The 17,441-nt window shown below is 38.4% G+C and overlaps 1 protein-coding gene and 1 pseudogene across 2 annotated transcripts in view; one reads left to right on the top strand and one right to left on the bottom strand.

Moving 5' to 3' along the window:
- Nucleotides 1-17,441, top strand: part of CHST9 (carbohydrate sulfotransferase 9) — a 291,848-nt gene that overhangs the window by 123,686 nt on the left and 150,721 nt on the right. For both annotated transcript variants that reach the window (XM_025365226.1, XM_025365225.1), the window contains exon 3: nucleotides 7,765-7,803. In XM_025365226.1, the coding sequence (XP_025221011.1) occupies nucleotides 7,765-7,803 (39 nt within the window). The remainder of the gene's footprint in view (nucleotides 1-7,764; nucleotides 7,804-17,441) is intronic.
- Nucleotides 127-5,978, bottom strand: LOC112611698 (annotated as a pseudogene).

Genomic DNA, 17,441 nt, shown 5'->3' with positions numbered 1-17,441 from the left:
CAAACAAGTAATTTGATAAACAATAATTGACTAGTTAAAAGGCAGTCTGCAGAAATATTTTTTAAAAATTTATTCCTGCAACTTTTTTTTTTTCAATTTTATAACTTCATTTGATGTATTTGACGATCAGTGATTAGTTCTCATCCACATTGACTGTAGATTTTTGAAAGTGGTAACAGGTACATAGGTAACCAAAGTATAGAGCTTATTTGGTGAATCTTCATCCTCATTACGTTTTCTGGACAGCCGCACACGGATTCAGTATGGGACATTCCTTATTCCTTTGGCCCAGACAGCTTTGTTGAGCCTGGTATCAATGCGCACATCTGGAGTTCCCATCTCCTTCATGGCAAATTTCCGAATCTCTTTGAGCGCCCGAGGCGCACGCTTCTTGAAGCCCACTCCATGGGTGCGCTTGTGAATGTTGATGGTGTATTCTCGGGTCACCACCTCGTTGATGGCAGAACGGCCCTTTTTCTTCTCGCCACCCTTTTTTTGCGGGAGCCATTCTGCCGGGTCCAAGTTGGAAAGGAAGAGCGCGAAGTATTGTCTATTCCTGCAACTTTTAAAAACTAGAGACTGATTATATATTCCAAACAAATCTCGTGTACACGCACACACACACGAAAGAGAGAAGAGGTGAGAACACAAAGCACGTGTAATGAGAAGATACTCTAGACTTCATTCCATACATAGCTCACAGGCATCCCTCGGTAGGATGAGAAGTTAGTCCATCGAACTCTAAATCCATGTTCCTTTTGTTATATTATGCTGTTTCCCATAGAAAGAGATTGACTAAGAAAATCTTGCATTTAGGTGGATTTTATGTATCCATATTATCTCATGACAACCAACAAGCAGGATTTTTTGGTGTGCTAGCACCCAAGACAGCAGTAATTTTGAAATTATTTTAATATATTGACAAAGGCATTTTTTTACTATTATTATCCAATTCCACATCCCACTTTTCTCAAAAGTTTTGCATTAACATAGCTAAACATGGCAATAGTGGTGACCTGGGTTTTAGGTCTGGGCTTGCAAATCAGCTAGCACTATAACCTAGTCACCCTGTCTGTAAAGGAAGCATTTGAAGCATTTCAAGCTCCTTCCTCTCTGAAACGAACCGAACCGAAACCCTATCACCCTCCACTTTTTCTAGTTAACTCAGAAGTATAGAAGCACTACAGATTCTCATTATCCAAAAATATTGCCAGTTTTTTTCCATTAAAATCTAGGTGAAACAAAAACGATATTAAGCCGTTCATGGCAGTTAGCATTATATTATCTGGTGGTTATGCTCTTCCCCCCTTTTTTAATAAGTAGCATGTGCACAGTAATTTTCATTGTCATGATTCTATGCCTTCTTCACAGTGCATTTTGCCAAAGAAACATCAGACATAAATGAACATTCTCAGGTATCCTAGCAACAGGATGTGATTAATAATACCTCTCAGAGCAGGGCAGATAAAATGCCTGAAAGTGAACGCAAACTCAGAATTGGCTACTGAGAAACTGGTAGTGCGGTGAGGCAAGTTTCATAAGATACCACGACAGACTTTATTATAAAAAGATGGAAGCAAGTAGAAGACAGAACATATTTTACAGAGGAGACTATAGTTGAGCATGAAAATGTAGTATATGTGTGTGTGTATATATATACACACACACATATATATAGTGTACATATAAATGTGTATAAACATACGTGTGCACACATGCACGTGCGTGCACACACACACACACATATATAATTTCCTTTTCCTGAGAAGTGACATGAGATACTGAGTTATAATACAGATGCCCCTTCATTATTGGTGAGACAGCATCAAATTGCCATTTATGTGCCTGTGGTTTTAAAAGATCAAAAACAATCCCTGTGATTAAGAGACTACTTCCATACTGAAGTATTGCAATGTACTGTAAATTGATATATATGTAATGTTTCTCCATGAAACAATATCCACAACCTCAAGTCTAAAATAGCTTTTAAAAATATTGAGACTCAGTTTACATAGATAAATAGTCATGAGATGTGGAACTTTAGTGTTCAATTAAGTAAATTTTCTCATATAAGAAAAAAGTTTTATCTTGCAAATTCAATTTTTATGAGGTTATGGTCTATTTTTATTCATCACAAGTGGATGCTGCATCCAGGTTTAAACAGAAATAAGATGCAAACCATATTTTAATGTTTTGTTTTAAAACTAGAATCTGTGATAAAATAAAGCACAACTAGGACAGAATGTGTGTTCATTATTCTGAAAGCCTTTCTATTATTTTATCACCCTCTTTTCTAATATAATAGTTTTCTTGGTTGTCAGTTGTAATATACATACCTGCTAAAAGCTCTATTCTTGGTTGTACTTTCATTACATTTTAGCAGCACTGAAATTGACTTCATGTTCTCCAGCATTTCAGAGTGGGTTGGAGTATTTGTGTTTAAGGCACGTTGCTAGACATCAGGAGAGAGAACAATGTGGGACTCTCTACTTGTCCTGAAGGAAGCCACCATCCAGTTAGGCAAACAAACACTAATTGTTCACAACTAATTGTGAACCAAAATAAGAATTAGTTCTATGGCAAAGGCATAAATGAAAGGCTACAGGAGCACAGAAGAAGGGTGCTTCATTCTTCAGGGCATGGAGAGTTTGGGGAGTTGACCCAAAAGAAAAGACTTCACAGAGGACTGGCAGCTGAGCTGAGCTCTAAAAGTTAAATAGGGTTTTGATAGGCAGAAGCCATGTGACAGGACATTCTAGGAAGCAGAAACAGCATGAATGGGGAACTGGGGTGGGGGTGTAATTCCTGGTATAATGGGTAACTCCTCTATGTGATGCTTGAGGAGTGGCAGCAGAAGGAAAGTTATGGCCAAATTGTCCAAGGTCATAAATTTTATATTAAGAAATGTAGAGTTTGATATTTAGGAGTGATTGGATTACAAGGAAAGAAAAAACCAACAAACCAGTTAGGAGCCCATAGAAAATAGATAACCCCAGGAACAGATAGAAAGTTCATGAACTCGGGTGATGGCAGTGACCAAGAAGATATGTCTCAAAGACCTGGTAGAGAGGAATGTATCGGACTGACGGACAGATTAGATGGCAAGAAGGGGCAAAAGAAAGAAGCCTGTGGTTCTTAGGTTTTATGTTTGGTTGCTTGAGCAGACACCAAGGATGAGCAGTTTTGTAGGGGACTATAATTATTGTTGTTTTAATGGCATCTTCCTCCTCCTCCTCCTCCTCCTTCCCCCCCCTCCTCTTCCTCCTCCTCCTCCTCCTCCTCCTCCTCCTCCTCCTTCTTCTTCTTACTTTAAGTTCTGGGATACATGTGCTGAACGTGCAGGTTTGTTACATAGGTATACCTGTGCCATGATGGTTTGCCGCACCTATCAACCCATCATCTAGGTTTTAAGCCCCGCATGCATTAGGTATTTGTCGTAATGCTCTCCCTTCCCTTTCCCCCAACCCCCAACAGGGCCCAGTTTGTGACGTTCCCCTCCCTGTGTCTGTGTGTTCTCATTGTTCAGCTCCCACTTGTGAGTGAGAACATGTGGTGTATGATTTTCTGTTCCTGTGTTAGTTTGCTGAGGATGATGGTTTCTAGTTTCATCCATGTCCCTGCAAAGGACATGAACTCATTCTTTTTTATGGCTGCATAGTATTCCATGATGTATATGTGCCACATTAAGCTCATCATCACTGGTCATTAGAGAAATTGGGACTATAATTATTTAAGTTAAGGACATGTGTTGAAGTGCAGTGGAGGACACAGGTAGAGATCTCCAGGAGGCTTTAAAACCTAAGTAGATTTTGGATCTAGAGATGTAGTGTCACAATCGTCTCTTTCGGGGAAAGTGAGCATTGAGAGAATGAGAGATAAGATCACCCATTCAGACTGAGATAAAGACACTAAAGAAGGAAGTCTAGAGGGTCATCTCCATCTGAACAGTTCAATCTCTGTGTCCATTGATCAATATAATACTGTCCTACTATGTGATTTTTATTTTTCTAATTTGATGTTTAGTGTGTACGTGTGTGTGTGTGTGTATATATATATATATGCACACCTATATATGCACACATACATATATACAACTAAGAAACCTAAGTAGATTCCTGTAACAGGACTAATTCATGATAAAACTAATAGGTAGCATTTATATAGCACTCCACTGTTTACAAAGCCCTTTCATATAACATAGGGGCTGAAAATTGTTTGAGGTCTTTATAAAAAAAATTTGAGGTATTCATAAAAAATGTTGCACCTTTCAGCCTCCCTTCTGAAACATGAGATGCCAATATTTCATGTTAATTTTGTCCATGTCTTGCTAGCTTTACCATATGGAATTGTTTAATCCTCACAGCATTCCAGAGAAGCAGGCCCTGATCCCCACTTCACAAATGAGAAAATCAGGGAGACTGATTGATATGCCTGCAATTGGCACTAAATGATGAATTATGACAGACTTTCGTAACATATACATAACGCTTATCTCAGCATTTAGCAGCCAAAAACAAACTTATCAGCTCACATGGTTTCTGCGGGGGACTCTGGAATAGCCAACTGGATGGTTCTGGTTTTGGTTTTCTCAAGATTACAGTCAAGATGTTGGCCAGAGCTGCTGTCAGCTGAAGGCTTGACTAGGGCTGGTAAATGGATTGCTCATATGCCTGGCAAGTTGATGGGGGCTGCTGGCAGGCCTTTGTTCCTCATTGGCTGTTGACAGGAGGCCTCAGTTCCATGCCACATGGACCTCTCCATAGGGCTGCTTGAGTGTCCTCACAACATATTATCTGGCTTCCCCCAGAGGGAGTGATCCAAAAGAAAAGAAGATTGAAGCCATAGATTTTTGTCTTTGTTTTTCGAGATGGGGTCCTGCTTTGTTGTTCAGGTAGAGTGCTGTGGTGCAGTCATAGTTCCTGGTAACCTCAAACTCCTTGGCTCAAATGATCTTCCTGCCTCAGCCTCCCAACTAACTAGGGAGATGACAGATGTGTGCCACCAGGCCTGGCTAATCTTTTAAAAAATTTTAGAGATGGTGGTCTCATTATGTTGCACTGGCTGGTCTCAAACTGCTGGTCTCAAGTGATCCTCCTGCCTCAGCCTCCCAAAGCACAGAGATTACAAGCTTGAGCCACCACACCCAAACTGGAAGCCACAATTTTCTTAAGGATCAACCTCAAAATCACACTCTGTCATTCCCGCAAAATGCTTGATTACACAGTCAGTCTAAATCAGTGGGATTATATGGGACATGAATATCAAAAGAGAAGATGAGAATCATTGGGGACACCTTGATCACTACACCATATTATTTATCTCAAATATATACACTTCCAACTTTCAGAATTAGTAACTCATTCTCATATAGGTTAAAGACACTTCAAAAAGATGTTTTTCTTTACACAATTTACAATTCAAGCCTTGAATACCATTTTTTTAAAATTTATGAAAATGTCTGAGGCCTCTAGTATTCATAAGTGAATAATCAAACAGTAAGCAGTGGCTTGCCCAGTGGAAAACTTAAATGAGGAGGTGCCCTGTCACACTTGGTAATGAATGAGGCCTTTAAATGGATTATTCATGTTATTTATCTGTTGGAATCATTGAAATAAATTGCATCAAACAAGTCCTCTGGAAGTCACCCAAATAAATATAACGTGCCATTAATCAAGGTGCCAGTTAAATGAATTGTACATTTTTCACAGCGACATGAGGAAAGATTGTACATTTTCCACCTTATATTTTAGGATTTTAAAAGACTTGAAGGGCTGTTAGAAAAGCTTGGATACAGTTTACATGTAGCTTCAACGTGTGGCCTAACTTCTCAGTAACTAGCTCCAGCTAAAGAATGTTGATAGATGACAAAAAAGTGGCAGCTGGAAGGATGGCCCTCACTTATCCAAAACCCCGGCCCTCACCTCCACCGTGGTGTTCATCGCCCAGGTGCACAGTTTCTTACCTAAGTCTACGAGCATGCTTACGTTTTCCATAGCTCAGCAAAAACCTTGAGTTGGCTTCTGTTCAAGCTATTGTCCCATTTCACTTATTCGACTCATTTGGAGGCTGACAAATTTGATAAACAAGAAGCCATGTCCTCAGCTCCACTTTCTCATCACACACTTACTTCCCAGACCCTGGCAGTCTCTCTTGTGTTCTCTGTCCACTCTCTGCTAAAACTACTCTCGCAGTCTAGCAACAATCATGTGAACTCCGCAAGCAGTAGCAACATGCTATTGAAAACCCCCATACTTCTAAAACTTGATTTGTGGTACAGGAGCTTGCACTTTGTTGAGCTCCCTGGATCTCGGCTGCTTCCGACTTCCCATGGGCCCATATCACAAAACAAAAGCAGCTGTCATGTCATCTTAGTTATTGTCCTCCGCCCACTCCTCTGTGCTGTCTGCCTTTATGCCCCATTCACTCCTTCAGCTTCAGCCATCTTCTTACAATGAACACTTCTTGCATCTGTAATTTCAATTCAGATTTTTTGAATTTATTGAGACTTGCTTTGTGACTGAGTATGTGGTCAATCTTAGAGAATGTTCTGTGCACAGATGAGAAGAATGTGTATTCTGTGGTTGCTGGATGGAATATTCAGTAGATGTCTGTTAGGTCCATTTGGTCAAAAGTTCATTTAAGTCCACAGTTGCTTTGTTAGTTTTCTGCCTCCTTAATTTGTCTGATGCTGTCAGTGCCTGTTGGAGTCCCCCCACCATTACTGTGTGGCTGTATCTCTTTTCTTAGATCTAGTAGTATTTGTTTTACAAGCCTGGATGCTCCAATGTCAGAGGCATATATATTAGGACATTTAAATTTTCTGACCTCTTACAAGTTCCTTGTCCCCATAGTACTTCAAAGTCAGTCAGTCTAACACTGAACTTGTTATTCCCAGCCCCATCGCATTCTATAATACCATTTCCCCAACTTGCATCTCTGTGCCCAAAGTCACCTAGCTAACCATTCATCTTGACTTCTCCACCTTCCTGGCAACTCACATTTTATAAATCGCTGGGCCCTATTGTTTTGGCCTCCCCACTGTCTCTCACATCCACTACTTCCCTTCCCTCCATTGCCACTGCCATAACTCAGTCCCCACATTCATTACCTTGTGCCTAACCTCTAGGATAGTCTTCCTCCTATGCACTGCTGTAAGTGTGCAAGGTCTTCTTGTGCAAATACTCTGTCCATTTAGCCCATACTGTTTTCTTTGCCAAGAGTCAGTCATTTCTCTATTTCAAGTTTCTCAAATCCCATTTGTATCTCAAGGTCAAAATCAAATACCACTTTCTCCATAACTTCATGAGCACCCCCTCCTTTCTTAAAATAACTGCTTCATCAACTCATATCTTTAAACATTCTACATCGTTTGAGGCACATCTCACTTCATGTTATATTGTCTGTCCTTTCTATTTTTTCAAGTGGATTGTAAGAAGGCATAGTCTTATTTAGCTGTTTTCCCCATAGTACTTTCTATGGGGATTTGCCCTTTGTAGGTTTATTGTTGAGTAAATGACCCTTACTAACAAGATTTTAAAAATCCAATAGCACATTTAATGCATAGTTATTTATTTTTTACTTTCATAAATTGGTTTGCAAGCAGTTCTCATGCCTGTCAGCTGAGCCCAGTCATCTCCAGGAGCACATTGGACATGGCTGAAGTAGTGGTTGTGTTTAGAAATTGCTGTAAACTGGGCTTTCATCTTATTTTCATCATATTCTCATGATTCCATGCTGTAACTTATCTGCCACTTCTCATTTCAGGGAGAGTGGAGAAGAGAAGAGAACAAAAAGTAACTTCAGGTGAGATTTTTTCTAATGGGCTCCAGCTTTATTTCCTGATTTTATTTCCACCTTTAAAATGTTTTTAATTTATTATTCAAAAATTAACACTAAAATTCATCATTTATGGTTTTTGAACTGGTCGATATTAATTTAATTAAAATAAATTCACACATTTAGCTTTTTCACTTTCACATCAGTTATGCCCTTTTCATTCAATCATTACATTCAAAAGAAAATGAGATGTAATGTCGTTTAATTTTTTCATGATTATCTATTTAAAGGTAAGTCTTGCAACCAACAGTATTAAAATACAGATGTTGTGATGTGATAGTTGACAGTTGACAACTAGTTTAGTTTCCCAAGTGACTGTGAATCTCCATTTTATTTCCTAAAACCGTTTATGTAGTGGATGTTTTTCAGGACAATATTAACTGAGAAGCATCTTTATGTTTTAGAGGAATTTCAAGAAAGCCTTCACTTCTAAATTCATATGGATGCAGAAGTGAACCACGCTTTGGCAGAGTGCCATTGCACATAGTAGGGGTCAATATTTGCTAACTAATACAAACTTAAGTTTTTACATTTTCATATTTCCATTACTCGCCTTTTAGCTTAAAGTTGTGAGGTAAGACAGATTTTCATTTATCAAGTCAATCTTTGCATAGGAGTGTTGCAGCTCACAGTGCCCAGAAATTGCCAACAACCATAGAGAATGCTAATTTGGCATGTGTACCTATGCCCGCCATCCTTCCCAAGTTTCCACCAACCATTACTCCTGTGATAAGTGAGCGCTACCAATCACTCCCATCCGCTAGCTTCTTTTAGCTTCATTTCTTGTCTGGTAATAAGATATTGTGTGTGTTTAATAAGACATTGTGTGCGTTTCCAAAAAGTCAGTGTAGTCAATAGGAGACAAAGATCCATCTTAATCTAAAAGTGTATAAAGAGCATAAGCTCCTGTCTCTTTTCTCCTTTCTAACCTTAGCGTTCATTTCAGATAAGTGGGCAACTTACTACCTGCATGAATTTCCTGTTAAATATTATTGTTTGCATTCTCTAGGAATCTTTTAAGGCCTGATCATGAACACACACACACATACACACAGACACACACATACACACACACACATAATTATGAAGGCAAGAAAGTTTCTGATTCCCTCACAGGTATGATTACCTTCATTATTGCTCCTTAGGGGAGAAATTATTTGTATAGCTTCTAAAATTCTATTTCCATAATGTTGTAAGTCCTACCTTCTTAGTTAAAGAAAATGCACAGTTAGGAAGAAAGCTAAGTTGGCCAAAGTGTTAAGTCTGATGCCTCATTAGGTTCCCTCCATAGTCATGGCTTCTAAAATTCTGTGTGATCAAGGTGACGCCAAGGTTAGAGACAGAGGCAGGACGAGGACTCAGGCATCTTCACTCCCTGTCCTTTCCTGCACCCCCACCATGCTAACCTTTCTTTTCAAAACAAAGTGCTAGTCATTTTAATGCTTTGTTCAGTGACTTGCTTAATAAAACACTTTTCAACAAATGGAAAATCTTTAAGGCAGCAGCATCTTTGATAGGGAACACAGGTCACTAGAGTTATGAGAAAACCCCCTTTACTAGTGGGATTTTTACAAATTTGCCCTATCTGATTTATAGCTTGTCAATTGCCTGAGAGGGTGAGGTTAAGGAGAACTAATAGATAGAGGCCCATATTCTAGGGGAATGTTAGGGGACTCCTAATCATTTCAAAGGACAACAAATCATGCCCTCAGGAAATCTAAATTTGTAACAATAGTCTGAGTTTTTAAGATTGGAACATACTGTTTGCCCCTATAGTCATAAATACTACAATCAGTCTGTGGTGCTGGCCTGAATGTAGACTTCTTTAGATAAAGTATGTGGCTAAGATACCGAAAACATCATGGACTCTCCTATTTCTGACTTCCTGCTTGGATTTTTTCACATCTTTGTTCATTTTCCTCAGATTCTATATCCTGCCTCCTCAGTTACTATATACCCTGCACCCTCTTGTTTACAGCTGAGTTTATCTCCCAGCTAAGAAAGACGAATATTAGGTTCTGGACCCTTTCAATCTACCCTATCCTATTGCACTAAATGTATAATAATTGAGACAAAAAAATTAGAAAATATTTTAGAATATTCCTATTAAAACCGGGACCTACCAAGACCCTCATTTTTTGGTTGGTTAAGGTTAATTCTTTGTTTAAAGACTCTTGCACTAAGATGAAAGTTACACAGAAGCAACTTTTTGTTCAGGGGAAGAAATAACTTCACAACAAGGAAACGTCTCTGGCACTGGAAAGAATGAGATTATGTTTGTAAACATGTGCAGGGGTTGGGCACCTCCTAAAAGAATGATGACAAGAGATTCATAAAGATTTTGGTTAAATCATTGCTAAAGTTTTTTCTAATGTGTCTATGATTCTATTGCCATTTTCACTTAATTGAAATGGCTCTACTATATATAATGGTCGTCAACAAAACTTAAGTAGCTTTCATTTCATTACATAACTGAGTGAATCATGTTCCAAAGATTACACTAATTTAGTTTGGACTGAGTTTCTCAGTAAAGCATCTAGCTGATGGTGTTAAGACTGTGGAATTAAACTGTCCTGTAGTCTATTTAGTGACTTCTATTTAGAGTCCGTCTACAGTGATTGCAATCCTGGCTATTGATTCATGTGTAATGCTACTTTTCATATGCCAGAAATAACTCACAAGAGAATATGTATAACTTGGTATCATTCATTGTCATTTTTGAAAACCCATTCAAATTATATGCCCCTTGACACTAAACTTGGAAGTCTATGTCATATTCATACAATATGGTTAGAAACATCAAAACTAAATTTGGCGATTTGGCTTGGTAAAGAATATTATAAAATATATGGTGGTATAATGATAAATGGACAAATATGAGGAGGCAAATACCTGATGTCATCAATGTTCTATTTTCCTTTGATTCTCTTTACCAGGAAAATTTTTTAAAAGATCAGCTATTTCATAGATTTTACATAAAAACTTCATTGTTTGAAGTACCTTTGTCTCATCAGAAGAAAGACTTCTTTGTGGGCCATGGAATTCTCAATATTAGAAAGCAACACAGCATAAAATTCAAAGAGGAATTCTTGTGAAGAAAAGTGGATTATCAATTATTGTTAGGATGCTTACTAACATAAACTATGGGAATACCATCTGTTAAATCTATATTCCAACATTTCCAAGAAGAAGAACCCTTTCAAATTCAGTTAAGTATAATGGAAAGAATAGCCCTAGTGGACCAGAGAATGGAGAAATCAATTGTATACTTTTCGCTTATGACATTAGAGCAATCCCTAAAGTTAGAAATGGTTTGTTCATTTGCATAATTTGCAAAAAGCTACCCATAGAGAAGAACAATGTGTTTTTTTTTTTTTTTTTGTCAACTCAAAAGGCGAAATTCATTATTGGAAATTTAGCTAATGTAGAACATCTGCTTTGCAAGCTCAGTCCCTTGCTGCTTACTTTTTGAGTGTGTTCCTTCTTGGAAATGTTCTACAACAACAATGGCAACTCCATTTTAAAACTTTTTAACACACATTTAACTTGCAGTCATTCAGGAAAAAAAATAAGTAGATACTGAATAAAATCTTCCATCTGTGCGTGAATAACATGTTCACTTTATTATATGTCACATTTATTGAATACAAATAATATTTAGCACATTTAGCATGATTTTTCTCTAGGCTATTTCTATTTTTATAGTGTTTTTGCCATAGTTCCTATACACTATCCAAAAAAAAAAACTTAAAAATCAAGAGTGAAAATGACCTATTTTGTGATAGTTTCAATTATTGGTGACCAACATTAAACATACGAAGTTAGCAGGTAGAAGACATTGTGACAAATACATTTAAGCAAACTATTATCCTTGAAAAGCCCATCATTTTGGACATCGGTATTTTGCAATATCTGCACATTTCATTCTCACTTTGAGAATCATTATTCCAGTTAGAATCAAGCTTAAAATGCTTACCATTCTAACTTGTTCATAGCTTATAAAAGCTATTTTCTTGACAGCACCTCAGGCACCACAAAAGGGGCAGAGAAGGAATCTGAGGTATTTATAAGTTGATACTTTCAATTTGATAAATATTTTAATGGTCCAGGACTTGTGCTTCACATCAGAGATGCAAAGTGAATAAGATGTGGGATAAATATCCTTCATTCACTCACTTTCAGTTCAGGGAGAAAAGCAAGTACACATGATTACAACACGGTGCCTTTTAAAGAATGATGTACAAGGTATCATGAGGAATTCAGGGAGGGCTTCCTGGAAGAGGTGAGACTTGAGTCAATCCTTGAAGAAAGAATTAGAGTAGTTTACCAGGTTAAAAAAAGGGAAAAGAGCTTGCTGTCCAAAGGAGTGTGTTCATGCAAACTAAACAAATCTGAAACACCAAGTAGTTAATGAAAGAGACATTGCCAGAGAGATGAAGGTAGCTGGAAAAGGCATGGCCTACTGAGGGAAAGCTTAGTGATTTAATAAGACTGGAGCAGAGTCATAAACAAGAAGTGGGAGATGTGGCCAAAATGTAGGCACATGCCAGAATCAACAAGGACCATCTATGCCATTCCATGGAGTTTGGGCTTTATGCAGTAAGTGCTGTAAGCTAATGAAGTACAAGGAATTACAGAATCCATTTGCCTTTTCTAAAAATATCTCCAGAAAAGAGATTTCTAAAAATCTCAGTGGAAGTATGGATTGGAAGAGAAATTGGCGGGAGGCAAGGAAATCAGGGAGGATATCATTTTAATTACCCAAGAATAACAGGATGAAGGTCTGAGGTGTCTTTACTAAGACAGTGACATTAGAGAGGAAGCCGAGGAAATGGAATCCAGATACATTTACAAGATCAAATTGACCTGGTTGGATATGGAAAGTATGGGAGGACAACCTCTAGGTTTCCCGCCTTAGAGAAGAGATGTATACTGCAACCTGTGTAGGGAATACAGGGAGAGAGAGAAGTTTGGTAGAGAAAATAATAAATTCAGTCATATCTATGTTGATTATAATGTAGCATGTGTGATATGGGGGCAGAATTGTGTCAAGAATATCAAATAAGCAATAGGTTATGGACAATAGAGCCTAGAACTTCAGAGAGATGCAGATTTGCCTTTTAAGTGGTTGGTTCCTGGATAAGAGCTGAAGCCCTTGCTATGAATGAGCTCCAAAGGGAGTCAGGAGTGAGCAAAGAGACAAGGCAAGGCTGAATCGTTAGAACATCCCCAACATTAATAAAGAACACAGTAAGATAAATCAGAGACCAAGAGCGTAGGAAAGAGAAATCAAAGCTGTCCTGTGAGAATCAACAGCATTCTCTGTCTCTGAATCCAAGAAAGAGAGAACGTTGAAAGGAGGGACTGGTCAAACCTGTCCAGTGCCACAGAGTGAGCAAGTAAAATAAGCACTGAAAACATCTATTGGAGTTACGGGGAGATATCTACTCATCACCACAGAGAAATTATTCTGGAGGAATTCTGTAAGTGAAAACCAAGTGATAAGGGATTGAGGAGCGAGTATAAGACAAACGCAGACTTGTTCTTTCAAAGAATATGTGAAGGGAAGGAGAGTGAGAAGGAAGAAGATATAAAAGGGAGAGACAGGGAGAGAGGGAGGGCAGGAGAGAGAGAGAGAGAGAGAAGAGAAGAGCTTAATCCTTAAGCCTTTAAGTTGGGGAAAATTGATGTTTATTGAACCTGCTATTTTCAGGCTCTGTGCCCGGTATCTTCTACTTGAGCCTTTAAATGAACATGTAAAGTTTGTTTATGGTCAACATTTTAAAAATTGGAAAGCTGAGATTGGGAAGAGTTAAATTACTTGCTTTAGGCCCCATTTATTAACTGGTGGAACCAGAAATAAAACCTAGGCCATGGCTTGCTAGAGCCAGCTTATAATATCTGGAAAGCTGTCTGGAGAGAACTGATTGTGCTCCTCTCTTCCCGGCCCTGCATTCAGTGAGGTCATGCAGGTGGCTTAAAATTGGCCATGGTGGGAGTATTTACACCATGGAAATTGGCAAACACTACAAACCAGGTTTCATTCAGTTTTAAACATTGACCAGTGTGCCCCTGGATCTAGGTCTGTGTGATAGCAAAGCTTGCCCATTTCCCACTGCCCTCCTATGTGACTTGGTCAAGTTCACTTGGGTTAGCTAGAAGATGGCAGAGTTGAGACTTGAACCCAGACCTGTGATCCACATCTGGCCTAACAGAGACCCCAAGGGACTGCTGAAAAAAGAAGCAAAATATTTTTTCCTAAGATCTTATGCCCAGTGGCCCAGGTTGGTATAAACAAAGTCTCATATTTTTCCATCCTGTAGTTCAGAACTACGGCTTTTCTGCCTCAGCCTCCCAGGCAATCCATCTCCAGCATGTTTGCTTTTTTAAGCAGCTTTCCTGAAGACCTGGCTCTCTGAACTATGTTAATGAATTCTACTTTTAAAAGCAACCATTTTTCTCTGGGTTTATGGTTTCAGAACAATATTCATTGTTAAATGAAATAAAGTCTCTTAGATGCATTTTCCCATCCACAAAATGGAAGACTTACACTTGGGCTGTTCATTAAAAGAAGTCCTACAGACTTTATCTTTAAACAAATTTCATTTTCCAGCCAGTCGAATTTATGATAGAGATTAAATAACAACACAGCTGTGCCACATTATTTTTAAAATACCTTAAATTTTACTGTATAACACTGCATTTAAAGGAGTGTGTGTATGCAAACTAGACAAATCTGAAATGATAAGTAGCTAATGAAGGAGAAATTGCCATGTCACACCACATAGTCAAAGTACAGAAACGAACACATCTACCTGAAATTCTCTCCACATATTTGATGTTTAATTTGGATTGGTCTTCTACTACACTGAACAGGATTTATTTTCACACAGTTGAGACTTGAAGTATGCTTTCTTTAGGTGGCAGGGGAGAAATATTATCTTCAGCTGCATCACAATACATTTCACAGGGTACCTCCTTGTGTAACTGAAAAAGAGAAATTTTATCTGTGTTGATTCTTTCACAAACAACATGTGTGTTTTTCTTTCACCCAGAAGAGGAAATGGAGAATAATTTCATAATTTGTGTTAGCCAAAGATTACTTTAGGCTTTCATCTTCAATTAAATATAGTATTACAAAAACAAGTCACAAAGAATTCCCAATTGCAATAGAAAGTAACTCAAATAAAAATGAACACTCAAGAGCTAGGTGATAAATCTCATCAAGGCAACATGAGACGAAGCAGGTCTCGACAAAATTGGGCTCATGCTATTAGGCTCATACGTATGTGTTGAATGATCAACTACTTTATCATGGAAGTTGTATCAAAGGGCAACCTAGGTGTGTGGATCTCTGTATCAATCAATATAATAATGACAGTAACTACACTCTTACGTGACATGACCTGTAATTGAGCATTCTAGGTAAATGCATATTTTGACTAGCTGAAAGTGTCATTTATGTAAACAAAGGATTACAAATGCACACAGAAATAGAATATCAGAGATCCTCAGCCTGGCTTGTGAAAGTAGTGTTAAGTCATACCTGATTTTCCCACAGGGAAAAAAAATGAGGTGGTTATTTCTAACCAGGAAACAGATGTCTAACTTGTTCTTTTAAATAGAAATGAGCACAAACATTTTAATCAACTGAAAATGATATACTTGTGTACTGTGCAACTTAAAACCTTCTAAAGTGAATATATGTCACTTGAGTCATGCAGTACAGAAATCAATCATATACATTGTCCCATTATTTAACTGAAAATCCCCAGATAAGAGCATTTGTAGGACAACAGAGAAGCCATGAAACTCTAAGGAAACATGAAATGCCTCAAGTCCACTCACCCTAGAAGTGAGGTTATGACTTGAGTGGCAGTTGGAGGAATTCCAAGAAAGGCTAACCCTTAGTGGGAAAACAGAGACCCACAAAGGGAGGTGCCTGTTGTGGGGGACACCAACACCAGGAGTCCCTTTCAGAAGCAGCTGAGTGATCTGATTAATTAATTCACACTGAGGGGTTATAGATGACCATGAAGTACTACATTATTCAGTGTAACTAGCATATTTAAATTTTCTTAGACGTGATCCAGTGTCTTGGCTTCCATTTGGACCATTTAAAGGGTGGGATGATCCTGACCATGCCCCATGCCTTTCTTTAACATCTTTCCATCGTTTGAGTCCCTGGCAAATGTCCGTCTACCCTAGCTTACCTTCATTTCCTTACACATCTTTACTATGGCCTAGTTATTAGTATGACTATAAGTCTCTAATACATTTCACACTGCATAGAAACAATCTGTACTTCTCAGTCAGATATAGTCCTTTCCTCCTCCAAAAAGTCCCTGAAATGCAATTTTACCAAGCCTTCTCTCAAAACGAATAGTTCTCTCTTTCACTGTTATCCAGAGACAAACAAAACACTACATTCAAAACCTGACTTTATTTAATGCACTTTTATCTTGTTTTCTCTGGCCATTTTTCTTACCTAATCTGCTAGCTTTCTTGCCATTTCAAAATGTTCATCCCAGGACATATAGATAAGCAAATATGAACCACATTAAATTTAATATTTTCCCTTAACCTTCATGGTAACTTGAAATGAACTATATCTTTCTGCAGCAATAGGAGCAATATAGTTATATGACTTTTAAAAATTATGTATTTATTTTTTTAATTATAAAATACACATAAGACTTACCATTTTAATCATGTTTATGTGTTAAAAACATTCAGTGGCATTAAGTACATTCACATTGTTGTGCAACTGTCATCACCACCCATTCACAGAAATCTTTTCCGCTTGCACAACTGAAACTCTGTATTCTTTGAACAGTAACTCCCCATTCTGCCATCCCTCAGTCCCTTGCAAGCACGATTTCACTGTCTGTCTCCATAAATTTGACTACTCTGAGGCCGGGCGCGGTGGTTCACGCCTGTAATCCCAGCACTTTGGGAGGCCTAGGTGGGCGGATCACGAGGTCAGGAGATCGAGACCATCCTGGCTACCACGGTGAAACCCCATCTCTACTAAAAATACAAAAAATTAACCGGGCGTGTGGTGGGCGCCTGTAATCCCAGCTGCTCGGGAGGCTGAGAGGGGAGAATGGCGTGAACTCAGGAGGCGGAGCTTGCAGTGACCCAAGATCGTGCCACCGCACTCCAGCCTGGGCGACAGAGCGAGACTCCGTCTCAAAAAAAAAAAAAAAAAAAAAAAAATTGACTACTCCGGGTACTTTATATAGGTAGAATCATATAATATTTCTGTTTTTGTGGCTAGTTAATTTCATAACGTCAAATTTCATCCATGTTGTAGTATGTGCCAGAATTTCCCTCCTTTTTACGGCTGATTCAATTGTCTGTATATATTGCATTTTATTTATCCATTCATCCAACAATGGGCCCTTGGGTTGCTCCCACCTCTTGGCTATTTTGAATTATACTGCTGTGAACATGGGTGTACAAATATATCTCTTCAGACCCTGCTTTCCATTTTTTTGGTATATACCCCAGAAATAGAATTGCTGAGTCATGTGGTACCTTACAAGGTTTTAACTTAGGCAGAAAGAACAGGTAAATTTGTAAGACTCTCCAGATTTCATAAT

The sequence above is a fragment of the Theropithecus gelada genome, chromosome 18 (genome assembly GCF_003255815.1).
Source record: "Theropithecus gelada isolate Dixy chromosome 18, Tgel_1.0, whole genome shotgun sequence".
Taxonomy (NCBI): domain Eukaryota; kingdom Metazoa; phylum Chordata; class Mammalia; order Primates; family Cercopithecidae; genus Theropithecus; species Theropithecus gelada.
Note: the sequence above shows the minus strand (reverse complement) of the source record. Positions and strands in the feature narration are given on the sequence as shown.